This window comes from Lolium rigidum, chromosome 2, assembly GCF_022539505.1.
Source record: "Lolium rigidum isolate FL_2022 chromosome 2, APGP_CSIRO_Lrig_0.1, whole genome shotgun sequence".
Taxonomy (NCBI): Eukaryota; Viridiplantae; Streptophyta; class Magnoliopsida; order Poales; family Poaceae; genus Lolium; species Lolium rigidum.
In genome coordinates this window covers 266,487,144-266,503,889 of record NC_061509.1, presented here as the reverse complement: position 1 = coordinate 266,503,889, position 16,746 = coordinate 266,487,144, and the positions used below count along the sequence as shown (strand labels likewise).

The 16,746-nt window shown below is 43.1% G+C and overlaps 1 protein-coding gene and 1 pseudogene across 1 annotated transcript; one reads left to right on the top strand and one right to left on the bottom strand.

The window, feature by feature from the left end:
* The first annotated feature begins 1,189 nt into the window (after nucleotides 1-1,189).
* Nucleotides 1,190-2,741, top strand: LOC124693391 (annotated as a pseudogene).
* A 769-nt stretch (nucleotides 2,742-3,510) lies between these two features.
* On the bottom strand, nucleotides 3,511-15,438 carry LOC124690882. The gene is made up of 18 exons (XM_047224209.1): nucleotides 15,318-15,438; nucleotides 15,078-15,232; nucleotides 8,967-9,673; nucleotides 8,608-8,744; nucleotides 8,198-8,301; nucleotides 7,992-8,087; nucleotides 7,809-7,899; nucleotides 7,254-7,374; nucleotides 6,981-7,177; nucleotides 6,666-6,766; nucleotides 6,538-6,593; nucleotides 6,079-6,168; nucleotides 5,879-5,978; nucleotides 5,218-5,319; nucleotides 5,072-5,141; nucleotides 4,340-4,494; nucleotides 4,131-4,185; nucleotides 3,511-4,018 (listed from the first exon to the last, which is right to left on the bottom strand). The coding sequence occupies exons 1-18, from the start codon at nucleotides 15,436-15,438 to the stop codon at nucleotides 3,951-3,953; spliced, it is 2,526 nt and encodes an 841-aa protein (XP_047080165.1). The 3' UTR covers nucleotides 3,511-3,950.
* Between the last annotated feature and the right edge of the window lie 1,308 nt (nucleotides 15,439-16,746).

Here is a 16,746-nt window from a genome sequence, read left to right as displayed (position 1 = left end):
GTTGCAGCACACCTTACACCTTTTTCGAATTACTGAACCAATAGTATTTGTGAAGATGATCGATGCTCCGACAAAAAGCCCAGTAGTATGTTGTAGAATTTTTTTTTATGTAGACTTGTCAGACAATCTCTTGTAGCTTCTAGTCATCTAGTATTCTAGTGTACAGAACAAGCAAAAATGGATGCAGTTGCACCTTAGAATGAAGGAATGTTGGCAAACCATTATGGTATTGTTCATTGATCTGCCTCCTCAGGGGTTCCAACACTATTTTATTCAACCAGGCAATCACCAAAATACTGTTTTTTTGTTTCAACCACGATTTAAAGGTTGAATATTTCGCAATAAAGCTCTATTATAAAATGTATTTACGGGCACTTACTTGCAACCGTGAGCAAATCTGAGGTGAACAAGCTAAAATCCAGTGGTGCTGAAAATAACTAGTACTAAGGCTGCTGAATGCAGATTAATGCTTTGTGATTTAAATACTCATCTTTGGTTTCTATTTGTCTCTATGAATTTTTTTAGTTCTGCCCTTGCATTTGGCATGTGGCACAGACTTTGTAACTGTGCATTGAACATTGTACAGTGCACAAGCTCGGAAGTTCCTTTACAAGCGATTAGGAGAGATAGCCTAACTAAAATTCCTGCATTGATCTCAAAGAGAAATCCGATGGCAAGAATGAGTAGAGCCACCGCTCCATGGTTCCGCGAAACTCTATCGATTATTGCCCATCATGTATGAAACTGGAATCTCTGTGAAAAGCTAGAGGGTATCTTGGTTTAATCAGTAAAGTTTTTTCTGTAGTGTCTAGGAACAGTATCTTCATCTGATTGGTTAGGTACTTCCAGATATGAGTTCATTTCAGCAGTGCATGTTAAAATATCTTGTGGGCTTGTAGTTCTAATTGGTGTATTTGTAGATTATCCTCACGCCCAACATAAATTTCATATTATTTGTGATATGGATACAAATAATAGGCTGCCATCAATTAACGCTCATTGTGAAGATAAGTACACATAAATCATTCAACAAAGATAAATAGGTGCAATGTTTCATTGATCTTTCCTTGTACATTCGTTCTTACCGCTATAACCTGATTATTTTGATATGTTGCATCCTGATCATTGAATCTTTTGTCCAGCACCTGCTGAGCTTTGAATTACCCAAGTTGTGCACTTGAGATACTTGATGGAGGGTCTCCCAGAGCTACTGATTGCAGAGATTGTCAAGAGGATCACCAGCACAACTGATCGTAGTTCTCTTTCCCTTGTGTCGAAGCAGCTCTACACCATCGAGGCGGAGCACAGGGATGCTATCCGTGTTGGCTGTGGACTTGACCCTACAACAGAAGCCTTGACATCTCTGTTCTCCCGGTTCCCCAATTTGTGGAAAGTAGAGATCAATTACTCTGGTTGGACGTCCAGTCACGGGGACCAGCTGGACAACCAAGGCCTCCATGTTCTATCATCTCACTGCCCTTGCTATCTGATCTCACTTTAAGCAACTGCTTGTACATTGATGACACCGGTATTGGCTACATATCATCATACTGCAAAAAGATGAGGTCCCTCAGGCTGAACTATGCACCAGAAATAACTTCTATTGGGCTTTCTCAGGTGGCGGTTAGTTGCAGGTATCTTTCTGTTCTCCACCTTGTTGGCTGTACGGAAGTAGACAATGTAGAGTGGCTGGAGTACCTTGGGAGATATGGATCATTGGAAGAACTTGTTGTAAAGGATTTCACTGGAATCAGCCAGTATGACCTCCTAAAATTTGGTCCAGGATGGGTGAATCTCCAAAAGTTTGAGTTTGAGATTAATGGAAACTACTGGATGGGTGCGGTCCAGGATCCCGCATACAAGGTTGGCTATCCGTATAGATATGACATCTGCTGCGATAATCTGAAGGATCTTAGGTTGGCTCATATTGTAACCATGCCAGAAATTGGACTTCGTTTTCTCCTAGGGAAGTGCAAAGCATTGGAGACACTCTACCTGGAATATGTTATTGGTCTAGATGAGAGTGAGATGATTGCACTATTCCAGAGGTGTAGCAACCTTAATACCATATCACTTCGGTTCATGCCTCTGCGATGTGGTTATGAGTTTAGGACACCACTGACTGATGACAGCCTCAAGGCGCTAGCTCTCAGCTGCCCTATGCTTCAGGTTGTTGAGCTCACCTTCACATTTATCAATCCCATTTACCCAATTGAAATAGGCTTCACACAAAAGGGTATTGTGACGCTCATCCAATCCTGTCCGATTCGTGCCCTTGTGCTCAATGGTGCCATCATATTTGATGACGAGGGGATGAAGGGCATCTCATCCACACAGTTCCTAGAGACACTCGAGCTCGTGGATTGCGAGTCTATAACTGATGCTGGGATGAATTTCATTGTCCAGGCTCCTTGTTTGAGTAGTCTCACACTCCGGGAATGTAAGAATGTGACTGATGCTGGAATGGCTGCGCTGGTAAGTTCACAGAAGCTGGAGTCACTGACCGTTATTGGCTGCTGTCAGATCTCCCAGGAGGGTGTGCGAGGGGCTGCCAAAACAGTTCGCTATTCTGCGCAGATTGAAAGCCACGACAGTCTGAAAGGAATGAACATGCACGGCAATGGACACCAGTCGACCATGAAGGCAATCTTTGGCTGTTAAACTCATGTTACTATATTAGCAGTGTTTTAAACCACAACATTACGAGTCGAAAGTAATTCAGAAGACAGATGTGCCTGCGATTTCCGTCCGACTAGTTCCAGTGACTTCAGATGTTCTAGACTTGTTTGGGTAATGTGGGATTTTTCTTTTTGAGGAATTTGACAAAACTCCTATGTATTGTGACAGTCGTTTCGACTTGTATCTTCGCGTTGTTTCCATATGTAAGGTCTTCTTCCTTTGGTTGAGATGTCCAAACATGCCACCCTTTTATTTTTACAACTGCGTGGGTGTTTTGATTTGAAAGAATACCAGGTTCTTCTGGCTGCTTGTGCAACATTTCATGTTCTGTGTCCCAGTTCAGCTTTTGTTGAACACATTCAACTTGGAGAGGGAATCTACTTACCGTGGTTTTACAGTGGTTCCTGCAATAGATGTTTCTGAACAACGTCTGCACAGATTAGTCAAAAAGCCCTGGATGAAACAGAGGGAGTACATATCATGGCGCTCATTGTTTCTATTTATCATGTGTTTGTTTCTATATATTTATAAGACCTCCTTTGATTGAGATCTCCAACCAGCATCACACCTTTCTTACAGCTGTGTTGGCATTTAGTTTTCAAAAGGGTGTCAGGTTATTTTGGTTCCTTGCACAAAAGCTGTTGCTTGCTCGACATTTAAGGTTTGTCCCCATTCAGGTGTCACTGAGCACTGGAGACTGGAAGAGAAGTCTACATACAGCTGTGGTTTCTACATTAGATGTGAATTTTCTGAATAGGGAGATGAACAAATTAAACAAAAGAACCGAACAGAAATGTGGCATTCTTTGCTAGAACGGAGCAACACGTCACATGTGCACATACGGTACTATATCACTGTTAATTTGTTACATGAAAGGAGAGTTCTGTCGAACAGAGGCAGAGAAAATACATGAAGACAGTATCGCATCTCAGCATATTGCTTGATGTATTCCAGTGTAGTGTATAAGAAAAGGCATGCCAGTCGTTCCACAACTGATCAGGAGGGTTAGGCTATGTATGCACTACCATCCTGCTCACCCCAGTAAACGTATTCTTGTCAGGCCAACAGGCATTACACAGAAGAACCAGTGAGCTGCCATTTGAGACGTTAAAACTTCCTGGCACATCAGCAGCAGGTCAGCTAAGGAAATGGTCAATGGCCGACCGTCTGAGATTAAACTTCCATGCCAGGGGATGGTAGCACTTCAGGTTCCCATATCAGGATTTCATTCACAAAAGAACTCTTTCATGTAGAGAAGATCTGACAGATGATCAGACAGAAACATGCTGATGTACAACATTTCTAACACGAGGGAATCGATCAGCCCAGCGCTTGTAGCCTGCAACCAGTACAAAAGCAAAAGTCAGATAATGATGTTTCAGGTCACACACTGAATGAGAGCCATGTTTCCTTCCTCTTCATTTGTAAGATCAACAGATCGTTACACGTACCTGATACGATTATTTGCTTTTGGTTCAACTGTTCCATATCGCCGTCAGGAATATCCTGTAGGGCAATACAGTAAGCCATCATCAAGCAAATACACCCAGAATTGAAGAAAAAGAAGGGAAACACATGCTAATGCCGCTGGATATAAAACCCATTGTAGAGAAGAGCCTTCGAGCAAATAATGTCACTAAAGAAATGAAGTCATAATTACCTGATGCAAGCTTCTGACAATGAGGTCAGACAAACTTCCAAGGGTCTTGGGGTCGAAATCAGAGCAGCTCAAGAGGAACTCTTCTGATGTCAACTCCATCACCATCGTGCATAAGCTGGAGGCTGTCATGATGACTGATGAAGCATCAGTTGTTCCTATAAGCAATCACACATATTCCTAGTTATTGATCATATCTCGTTCAAGAAAAAAAAAAGTTACAGATCAGCTCACATTTAATAAAAAGAGAGTTACTGATCCGCACATGAAGATAATCAACAGAAAAAATGATCGTCCATATTGAATAGCATCAAACTTAGGTATTCATCTCTCCTTGGCTACTCACAGTCCATATATAGTATCCTGCTTTACAAGTATGCGAGATTGCCAGGTAACTGACAATAGGCAGAGACTGAAGCAGCTATAGAATTCTTTCCATGACCATGGTTCAGAAACCAGTGCTGGGCATTGCTAAAAATTGCTCCATATATGACTGATCATGTTTTAAAGATAGGATTGTAGGACTGGTTTATGACCTAAATGACATAGAACCCCTTTCTTAACCTCCAGTGATGCTGAATTTTGGTAAAAAGATTTGTCACTGTCTACTAAATTAAGTAAAATGGTTGCAAGAATCAAACATTGAGAAATGGCTACCACTGAGAGCCACGCTACAAACAATACATACATATATTTATTTCAGCTTCTGTAAAAAAAATTAGGAGCAGAATATACCAGCCCATGTAATAAGTGCTTGCAGGAGACAGATGAAACAAGGCTCCATTTGAATATGGGAACTCTTCCTCTACATAAGTAGCATTAGGCTATTAGGATTATCTCATGGTAGGCAAAAAACTGTTTCGAACAATGTATGTACTTACATTTGACATAATGTTTATGATAGTATCGCACGCCAAAAAGATGCTGCCATTGTCGACCATCATTCCATTCTGCTCTGTCATTTTAATTAGGCAGTCTATAACCTGTAGGCAGAAAAACAGCCATATCAGCTGCACGTCCAAAGCCATACTGAACAACAGATGGCAACTCCATCCATTATGCCAAATTTCTGTTCTAGCAGTTGGCATTGGCAAATCAAAATGCTGCCATTTTATTTCCATGAACACTTCAAATCGTACACCTAGCATCAAATGTGATTGGCACCTAGACAGAACTAGTGAAGTTTTGCGACGACACCCTATAACTTAAGCATCCCTGCGACAAGATAAAATAAAGTTCGTATGAACAGTGAATATTAGCTCTTGCTAGCAAGCCCGTGTGCATGGGGGAGGGTTGGCCTACTAGTCAGTTGTGAATTACACAGATTTGTGTCTGCATTAACATATTTGTGTAAACTACAAAACTTGAAAACCAGAATGATGCCCAAAATTCAGAGAAGATTCAAATTGATTATTATTTTCAAACTGGAAACTAGGTTTTCTGATGAACTAGTATAACCAGCATTTAAATTATTTCGAGGAAAGAGAGACAAGGGAGTCACAACTCTTATATAGTTCATTTATACCAAACATGGCCACTTACTGCTTTATGGCCTCCAAACGACACCAAAGTTCTGCATCCATCAGCTGTCGTTGTTATTTGGGATAGCATTGGAAGCATGAAGCGAACGGAATAGAAGGGCCTGTGTGCAAGAATGTTACTTGGCACCATCAATATACTGCATTACAAAGGAAGATACTAAGTGATGTACATCTGCTGAGCACAAAATGGCTAAGAACTACCTTGATTCATCTTGACCTTCGATAGAAAATATAAATTCCAGTAGACGTCCAGTCTTCTCTTGGCAGGCATATGGCGTCTCTGCCAGATAGCTGCAACATAGTAGCACACAAATGTACTTCTATTCAAGGACGATTACAGGGGACTTTGAAACACTTTACTCCTATAGTAACGTTGTTTTGCAGCTATTTAAATGGTGTGCATAGAGAAATATAAAGTGGCTAAAGTGTGCATGATTTTTTTGTAATGGTTAAAAGTAGTAACTCACATTGCCAATCACATCGAACTGAGTACAAGCAGGAGGAGGAACTAGTATTTAGAGATGGGAGTATTGGACGACTAAAGGGCCCTTAACATACTGCTAGTTTACCATATATACAAGGAGCAATTCTTTAACAACAAAAAGTGCACGCAAATTCCAGAGATAAGAGACAATAACAAGAGCAGTAGCAGTAGCACACCTTCCCACTATTCTCACAGCTGCCAAAAGATCATCACCTTTCCTCTGCCCATGATCCTGACATGTTTCGTTCTGTAAGATATCTTCCAATACTAAATATTCATATCATCAGAGGATTACAATATGTACCTTTGCATCCTGCAGGAAGTCCAACACTAGACTGATTGTCTCATTTAATCCTTTAATTGCCTGCATTATTGTCCTTTCATGGATAGTTTGACTTGGTTCACCTGCATACGGTTAAAATAATTTTCAAAGGAGAATACAGGGTAACTATAATTTTCAGTGCGTGTAAAGCTTGCTATCAGCTAATGACAAACTTCCATCAAAGATAGAAAAGGTGACACTGAAGGTTATAAAATATAAATAAAAGGGGAAATGAAAATATTCTACAAAAACATTCCAGCGCATGGAACAAAAAATAGTCAAGGAAATGGTCCATACCTTCACCACCGCTAGCATCTGATATCATTTTGATAATTCTTTCTATCAGTGAAAACAATATAGCCAGGTTTCTTTGTTTCTGGCTGATGGCGCCATCTATCTGAGAACTTTCTGATGACTCATACTTTGAAAAAGCAAGTTCATTTAGAAGGACAGCCACTTCAACTCTTGCAGATTCTAGGACAAGCAGCACAAATCTACAGAAATCACAAGTAGTTATACAAAATGAAAAAGATACATCCAACGAGATGCAGGAGATGATGTGAAGCGTACTTGTCAACGGACATAACATTCTTGTTATCCACGATTTTATGATCTTCTGACAACCAACTCTCACCTAGTATAGACATCATGCACTCCGCCAAAAGAAGAGCTTGCAGTTTTTCGGAGGATACTGGACAGTAGATAAATATTTAGTACTATCGTGACCATCTCAAAAAGGAAGGGAAATACTAACACTAGTTATGTTTCATTCTTCTACCGTACATAATTTCTTCTCAGAGTACTTTCTACCTCCCTTTAGTTGCCAAACACTACAGTTCTGTTGCCCCAAACAGTCTACAGCTAAACCAAATGTACAGCCTACTGACACAAGAAACAAAATGCTACACTTCTATTGATAGATCTAAGCACGTCTCAAGTTATATTTTTAGCAAAGCAACACATATTAGCACTTTCATCCTGGGTAAACAAATAAATGCAGCTAATTCTCAAACCTTGATGTAAAGTCTATGTTATCAACTTGACCAACGAAATGACGAATTATAACTTCACAGTAATAATAGCAAACAATTGATGCATCATTTTATATATGAAGCATGCACGTACCAACACGGTTTTGAAGAACGTCTATAATTCCACCACGGATATGAGATTCCCAGATTGTGGACGGCATTGATCTCAAAGCACCATGAAGTGGCTTTAGTGTTCCAAAAAATACATACAAGGAGTTCAACTCAAATCTCCACGGTACTAATAAAACAGATGGGAGGGGGAAAAGGTTACTCTTACAGATTCTTTTTGGGAAAGAAGGGTGGTAAGCATGTGCAGCGATTCAAATTTAACTGCGGTATGAAGAACGTTGAAAGGCACAGCAAGAGAAGCCACCTGAATGACAATAGAAATCGTAGATAAAACCATCAAATTAGCAATGCTGATATATCAAGGATATACATTTTCAGGGAAAACAATCCAGTGTGCCATACTGCCATCCATACCATGCTCGCCATGCCTTGCAGTCTCTCCACACTCATGTTGTCTGCTCTGAGTTTATGAACAAGTAACTGCATTAGATGAGTGGCAAGCTCTAAGCACCTTGAACCTACAAATGGAACAATGGAGCAACCCTATAAGTATTCAACCTAACTGGAAAATATAATGTGTTGCTGATTGGTAATACTAAACGGAATCCATAGATCAACTTATATAAATACTTCGAACTTGGACACCTATTCAATATACCTAGGTTGCACTTTCAGAGCAGAGTATGCAAGTAACTGTCAGACGCCCAGGTGCACAAATTTAAAACGTCAGAGCAAGTCTCGCTACTAACAACCCTCGGTAGGATGAACGAAGATGGAGAAGAAAGTATTAAGCAAACAAGAGAATGGCCAGAAAATTTTAGTACCCTCGGGAAAGCTGGAGATTTGACCGAAGAGCATGTCGATAATTCCAGGCTCGCAAAATTTATGCGCCCCGTCGTCAGAGGCTATGGCAACGAGCGACAGAAGTTCGAAACATTCCTCAGTAATTGTCAGATCAGGCCTGCAGTTGGTTTGGCACAGTCATAAGCAAATGTAATTTGCAAAGCAGGTATCCAAAGTACAGAAACAGCTTGTCTAAGCTCTTCTTGGTTACAAATTGTCAGGATTGGCAAGCACTGCGAGACTGAAAAATTGTTTCGACGGATACCGCTTCAATTGCATTGGTGTTTACGGATTTAGTTAGTGGTAGTATCAAAAAGGAACAGAGAACTCGAACTCTTACGATTTGGAAACAACCTCGGCGACGAGGGGCACGGCGGAGACGACCCCCTCGTCGGCCGCGACCTCCGGGACGCGCGCGAGCCCGGCGAGCACGGTGACGGCGAGCCGCAGGTACGCCTCCCGCTCCTCCTCCTTCCCGCCCTCCACTTTCCCCAACCCTGCACAGCCAGCGCGCGCGCGCAAAGCAAAAGCGGAACCAGTGAGACGCCGCCGCAAAGCACGAGGCGGGCAGGAAGGCACGCGCGCGCGCGTCTCCTTACCGGTGTTGAGGAGTCGGCGGAGGAAGCGGGGCCCGACGGCGCGGTAGACGTCGGCGACGGCGGCGGCGTCGCCGGCGCGGCAGACGTTGGCGGCGATGAGGAGGCCCGCCAGCTTCTGCTCGTCGCGCTCGCCGCGAAGGAGGCGGAGGCAGTCGTCCAGGGGCGGGGCGGAGGCGGCGGCAGGGGAGGAATCCTGCAGGAGATGGAGGGTGAGGTGAGCGAGACGAGTGGCGCGCAAAGGGGAGGCGGGGCTAGGGTTTGGAGCTGGACCATGGGCGCGAAGGGGGGAAGCGACGACGTGTGCAGGCGAGGAGAGCGCCTCCGCCGACGGCCGGCGGCGGAGAGGAGCCGAAGAGGGGGCGGCGGCGACTGGAAGCGTCTGAGGTGTTCGAATTTGTGAGGAAAGGTCGAGGCGGCTGGTTCGGAAGTCGGCGGAGGTTTTGTTCAGCTACAAGTGGAGTTGTAAATATAATTTTTCAGTTGTAACTAAGGTTACAATTACAAATGAGATTCGATGACGCCCATCTTTACTATTAAATGGGAGTTGGTCGTTTGACACTCAACGCACTTTGATGGTCGTCATTAAAACAATCCAGACCCTCTAATCTATTCTCCCTATCTCCGCTCCGTTCGATCTAATTTCTCATGAGGCAATTATTGTATTATCATCAATCACGCTGTCTATTCACACGCGCTTATGGTAACTATGGTGTCAATCTATCATGGTGCAAATTAGACTCGAAACAATTTCAAGCGATCTGCGCTGACGCTCTGTCTTTATTTCCTTCAGCTCACCATCCGTGTGTCTTATCAAATCAATCTTCACTTGCCAAAATATCTCTAATCTACTAATTACTTGCCAAAATATCCTCCATTAGACCAAATATGGTACCACGTCCAGCCTAAAGAAAATGCTACATATCAAATCTCAATTGCCAAAACCATTCGTCCTTTCCTCGACAATATCCCGTTCTTCGTCTCCCTCTGTGCCCAACACGGGAACACCACCGCATCCGCAATAAATTCAATTCACTGTCGGCCCCTGATTCCGCTTGGACGCCGTCCGCTGATCTCGCTCGGAAACAATCCCCTCATAAGTACTCCGTAACATCGAGCGACACTCGCGCCTCCCAGATGCCGAACGACACTCACGTCTAGGCGCCCAAACGCCGACGAGCCAGTAGCCACACGCCCTAGCCGCCCCCGCGAAGGCGCTATCCAGAACCACCTCGGTCACGCCGCCGTGAACACCGCATCGCCGCCGTCCTCGCCCCATCGTCGGCCTCCGCCTACCGTCATCCACCGCGGCCTGGCCTCACCGTATGCATCCCGCCCGTCTGCTTGCGTAGTTCTCATATATCGAGGACGACGCCGAGGACCTCCGACACGCCGCCATCCTCGCCACATCGTCGCGTATCCATCAACATTTGAACCAGACGCCGAAGTAGCTCGCCCTTGCTCGACATGTCGTCATCCGTCCGCGGTTGAACAACTCCTCGCCGCTAGATAGCTAGCCTCTCCGCTGGGTACACACCTTTCATTCATGCCGTGTTTCTCCTTGGGTACAGTCGTACAAACATCCTGCAGGTACGTGCTGTTCAGCCGAGTTGCCGAATTTCTTAGCACATGATTACCGTTGCTTTCACAATTGCAGTTTCCCATGAACTTGGATCCATTGTAATGACCAAAAAGGCAAAAACCGGACACAGCTTGAGTTAGACAGGTTGTATGTGATGGTTCAGTTATGATTCAATTGTCTGTGTAAGTGTGTATGATGCTAATGCTACGCATGGTTTAGAGGAGATGGACAAATTATTTTCTATGGAAAACTACTATTTTCCGTTCTGTACGATATATGTAAGATACATTTCGGTTGGGGAGATTATAGGATTAGTATTCAGTGCTTAGCCCCCCGCATGTTGACATTTACAGTGTTCTTTTTGGAAATTCAGTTCTTAATCCACATTAATATACACATATAAATGATATGAAATGAATTTTCAATTTTACTTTTAGTTTGGTTAACTAATCCACATTGATGTGTTAAACATATCATGCGCAATGCCATCAAATTTTTATATGGTTTCGAAATTCGGAAAGGAACATCTGTAATTATTTTTGCTACTTCCTCTGGCAGATGTGAGGAGCCTATGGACAAAATCATGTGGAACTGTTGGTGTTCCAATTAAGGAATTTTGAAGCACGAATCTTTGTATGTAATCTGGATGGGCTCTTACTGCGGCCGTACCAGCCCGGCAATGTCAAGGAGAAGGTTCTAGGGATCATCTGAGGTGTCGAAACAGGTGGAACGGATGCAAATATATCTTGTATGAATAGATGGACAAGAATTAACATCATTAAAATATGTCAGGTTGTACTTTTTTTTGGCAAATTAACATCATTATCAAGCAAATGGAGGAGGTTTGGGAGCGCATCAAGGAATTGTGTGGACAAGAATGCATAGAAGGAATGAATTGAATCGTACGGTACATCACTTTGAGCCTGATAGAGCATTGTATCTTCATTCCCTCCCAGGTGTTTGATCTTTCAATTAGCTCTGATCACTTGAGGTAACCTCCATTTTCTTACTAGATGCATATTAGGTATTTCAACCACTGCCACTTCATTCCATGTTTTTTTGCTTCAATCTCTTCTCATTTGTTTTCCTGTATGGCTATAGAGGAGCAGACAATTTCCCTTTGGCAGGCAAGGCGGCATTGAACAGCGGAGCATGATGGGAAAGTGGTGGTTGACAGTCAAGAGTTATGGCCAATCAATATCGAACAATGTGAATACAGGAAGAGTCTTTGGCAACGAAGGAGTATAGATAGCTGGACGACAAGGACGTAGCAAACTAGAGGATTTTCACCGAGCAGAAATTTAGGAAAAAAATTTCAGGTAACTCTATCTCTATGATTCAATATTAACACAGTCCTACAGAACTAAAAGCCATAGCTAGATTTCATATTTTTCTTTTAGTTTAGCAGTCTGCAATTTTTCAATCCAACTAATTTTGTGGAGCATATATAGCGGTGCATGGGCTCTGATAGAGAACATGAATCTACTCTACCTCTTTAGAGAGTCATATAAATTTCGTTCTCCATTTAGCTATATACCTCTTAGATACAAATAGTGCCATAGAATAAAGTGTGTTTTCTCATGTAAGTTATGTCACTTCAGGAGAAGGCCTTTTATATTTCTAATTTCTCTTCATTTATATTTTTTAGAAAAAAATTGTTAAACGAGTTAAGGGCTCAATTTGAAGCGAGCTACTTCATGTGAGGAGCCACGTGGCTATTTTTGTCTCGAGTAAATAAAACAGACTAAAGGTTTGAAGTCTTCCATTTTTGTATAACATAATTCGATTTTTTGTCTCGTCTCGATCGTTAAAGCCATTATTTTAGACATGATTAGTTGGCCTCTATTTTATTTCAGATATTTCTCAAGCTAACCTTGAAATCTTGGGCAGGGACATCCCGGCAACATATCGACAATGGGAAATGTGCAAGGAGACAATATCTCATGTACTATAGGTTTGTATGGACCAGGCCAAAAGAAGAAGAAATCTAACTTCCCCTATGACGCTCGAGAAGCATCTTTATCATCATCGGCCTCAGAGCTGAGTACGAGATTTTCACGCTATATTTTCATGTTCGCGGAGAAGACATACAAATCATGGTGCAAAAAATATCAGTTTGTTCATGGTTAAGAAAACATGTGGAAAGAACCAACAGGATAAAGATCAGTAGCCAACTAAATGGTGATTGTAAACCTCTGGATGGCAAGCTAGCGAAACAAACAGTTGCATACCATTGTTAGAATCAGGAAGTCTATATTTTCTTCTATAAAGGCCTGGTAATCCTTATACCATTATGTTCAGCTTTATCATTACGATCTTTCCAAGTTGAGTTTTTGTCTGCAAGTTGAGGACATTCAGGCTTGTTAATTTGGTGCTGACGATCTGTACAATGTTTGAACGTTTTGTCGTCGTGGCAATTGGCTCCCATCATAGACTAAACTGTCTTATTTTTTTCTCTTCATAATAGATGAAGGATCATGACTGAAATTATCCTTGAACAGATGTCTATATATAAATATGTCTTTGTTGATCCATGACACATGTATGATAGTACTGTTATGTTTATATTTATTGCATGCATTTTTTATGATATTTTTTTATGACAAAAGGAATTTAAAAGGCCGTGGCAGCGCACGGGCATTTAACTAGTTGTACTAAGAACTAAGTTAGTCACACCTTTTGAGACAGGAGAAATCGATTGGGAGGCGGCGGCTAAAACCCATATAGGGTTTCTCTAGTAGCCGGCGGTCCTCTCCGCCTTTGCTAGCGTTGGGGTGTTGGAGGTGTGGCAGACCACGGCCCTTCACTAGCTGGAGGTTCATGTTTTCTTTGTTTAACTTGTTTTTCGATGTCTTTCTTGAGGATGGTGAGAGGCGGCGGCTACATCATGTGAATTGAAGCTAAAAAGAAGGATCTAGGAAGAGAGTATTAGGGTATTAAGAGAAAATATAAAGAGTCATGGCAATACACAAAGGCAAGAAAAATATATATAAACTGGGAGAACATAAGAGGATTATGGGAGATTGGCCGTATAAAACATCAACCGCATCCACCCCCACTTAAATCCGTGCTTCGATCGCCTTAGCAACTATAGAATCCCAAGACTAACTCTACACCATGGAAGATGGAACAAGAAGAGAACAAGAGAGAAACTTTTCATATGTAGACTCCCAAATAATTATACAAGGTTTATAGCATCCACTTTAGTTGTGTTCCAACACATTTTGAAGAAGGCTGTGGTGAAACCATTCAGTCCCGGTGCTTTATCACTGGGCATTTGGGTAATGACATTTTTAACTTCCTCGAAGAAGGGGCCTGAGTTTTCAAGTTTGGATCCTCAAAATGTAGCCCATCCCAATAAAAATCATGCCTTCTAGGCTCATCCCTTCCAATGACCGATTGAAACTGATTTAGAACAATCTCCTACTTAGCCTTGTGCTCGGTCACATATCCATATGCTTAAGCCGATGAATGTGATTTTTCTTCTTGCAATCACCCGGATGTGGAATTTATTTTGTATTTGCACATTTGGGGCCTGCTGATAAATGAAAAAAAATCCAGGTGGAGATCGATTTCTTTCATCAGTGAATTCCAACTTTTTTTTATGAAATGAATTCATTGGCTGAGTCGATGATCGCATCCTAAGAGCATCTCCAGTCGCGTCCCCCAAAGCGTCCCCCAAAGAGATTTGGGGGATGCCGGCCAAAAAAACGTCCCAGTCGCGTGCCCCAAAGGCCGCTTCGGTCCGGACGTGCTCCAAATGTTGTCCGGCGTCCCTAGCCCATCCCCTCGTGTATAGAGTCTCTACCGGGGACGCCGGACACGACTTTTACACTTACTTTTTGTTTGGAGGTCGCGTTTGGGGGACGTGGCTAGAAAAGGGACCTTCTCCAAACGAAAATTTTGTCCGGACGTCCCCCAAACGACTAATCCGGCGCTTTGTACGGACATCGTTTGGGGGACGCGACTGGAGATGCTCTAACCCTCGCACGATGGCACGAGCAAGGAGCAATAGTGACCATGCACATGCACGGATGGACCTGTATGGAGGAGCATATGGCAACTTATTTTGCACAAGCAAAAGTGTTACGGCATTCTTCAAAGAAAGTCGATTCAGGATTCAGCGAGGCACCAGTCCACGCATCCGACAACCCCGAAGAGATGAGGATTCAGGACATCGATTCATCCATCGATCGAAGCCACCAGGCACCAGCCCACCATCGCAGTTCGCAATCGTCTACTCCGACGAAGGCGGCGGCGGCAGAGGCATCACCATCCCCGTCATGCCCTGGGGTTTCGGCGACGGAGGCTTCACCACCGGCGCCCTCTTCCCCAAGCGCCTCGCAGGTAGCTCCCTACCTTCACGCACCCGGCTCCGGCCGCCGCGCTGCCAAGCAGAAGCTCCCGTGTCGCCGCCTAGCAGCATCACTGCAATCAAATCCATTCCCATTTAATTTGTAGACAGGGATCTCTTATACAGACAACAACAAGATGGGATTCGTTGCATATATACCTGGAGCATGACGCGACAGGCGATGCGCGGAGACGCCGGCGCAGGAGCCGAGCAGGGGCAGGATCAGGAGGACGGCGGCAACGACGAGCAAGCTGCAGACGGTGGCCGTCCTGCGACACATCGAGCTAGCCGTGTGGACGGGGTAGAGAACACTGGGCTGGGCACTGCTACTGCTACTTCAGTCAGTGATGCCACACGCTCACAGCTCGAGTGAGCAGCTACCGCTACTGAGAGCCTGATAAGACACTCCCGGTGTGAGCTAGCTGTTCGATCGCTGGCTGTACGTACGTTTGCGGCATTCTTCAAAGAAAATCTGAACTGGAACTCTGCGTTTTGTCTCCGCTCTTCCGTACCGTGAATTTGCCTCAAAGTCTGCATGGTTGTTTGTCCTGTCCTAGAGCCCCGTGAGAAGCGATGCGTCCACTGTACGTGTGGATTCTTCTTAAATTAAGCAGAGTCGCACGGACAGTTGCCACGTGAATGACATTTGTCTTTGCATGCCTTCATGTTTACGCATAGTCACAGCTCGAGAACATGCTGACGGAGCAAGGGCCAAGGTGCCAGCTTCCTTAAAAGGGTGATTGGAGACCAGAAACCGTACAGTCACCACCTCGGTAACAAAAAAGATGTAGGCTAGCAGGAAGCCAGGAACCAATAATTTTTGGCATCTATTCCGTTTTTGTTTTATGAAACACAAGGCAAAAACTTTCTTTATTGACTAAGAAGAAGTTTGTTGCTAGATAATTGAGGGAAATCATTCGCAAAAAAAAGGGCCAAAACCCACTCTCGCTGACGAACACAACAACAACAAACGTCAGCTGTACAAATACAAACAACGGGAGAGAAGAAGAAGAGGAGGGAGAAGAGGAGGAAGAAGAGGAAGAAGAAGAAGAAACTGCTATGGAAGGCCGGTAGACCCGGGAGTCTTTAGCGATGGTGGTATCTGTTACGCGCAAGGTTCAAAATAGCACGCTATTCCTTCACTAATAGCGCAATATAGCATATCTTGACAGTCCACGCTAAATTCTAGTAATTTTGCTCGCTATGACACTATTTGTGAAATGGCATGTTATATCACGCTAAAACATATTAGCGTTAGCTCACTATTTTTTACAGCCTATTGATACAAGGGTTTGCGTTTTTCTCGTTAAGAAAAGAAGAAATATTTGTTGTGGTGATGAACATCAATCTGTTGATTTCTCTTCTAAATCTGAAGATAATATCGGTAATACTGATAATTTAATAAATAATTTATACAATGTCGTTTCCTCGTGAAATATTGATGTTAGGCTTCTAAAAAGTTGGAGGAACTATTTTTGTATGTGATGATGTATGTATGAGTATGTCACTTTTAAACTAAAATTCTTCATTTTTAGACTTTATCTGGTGTTTTTTCAAAACACTATTTCGAATATATACGCTATTAGCA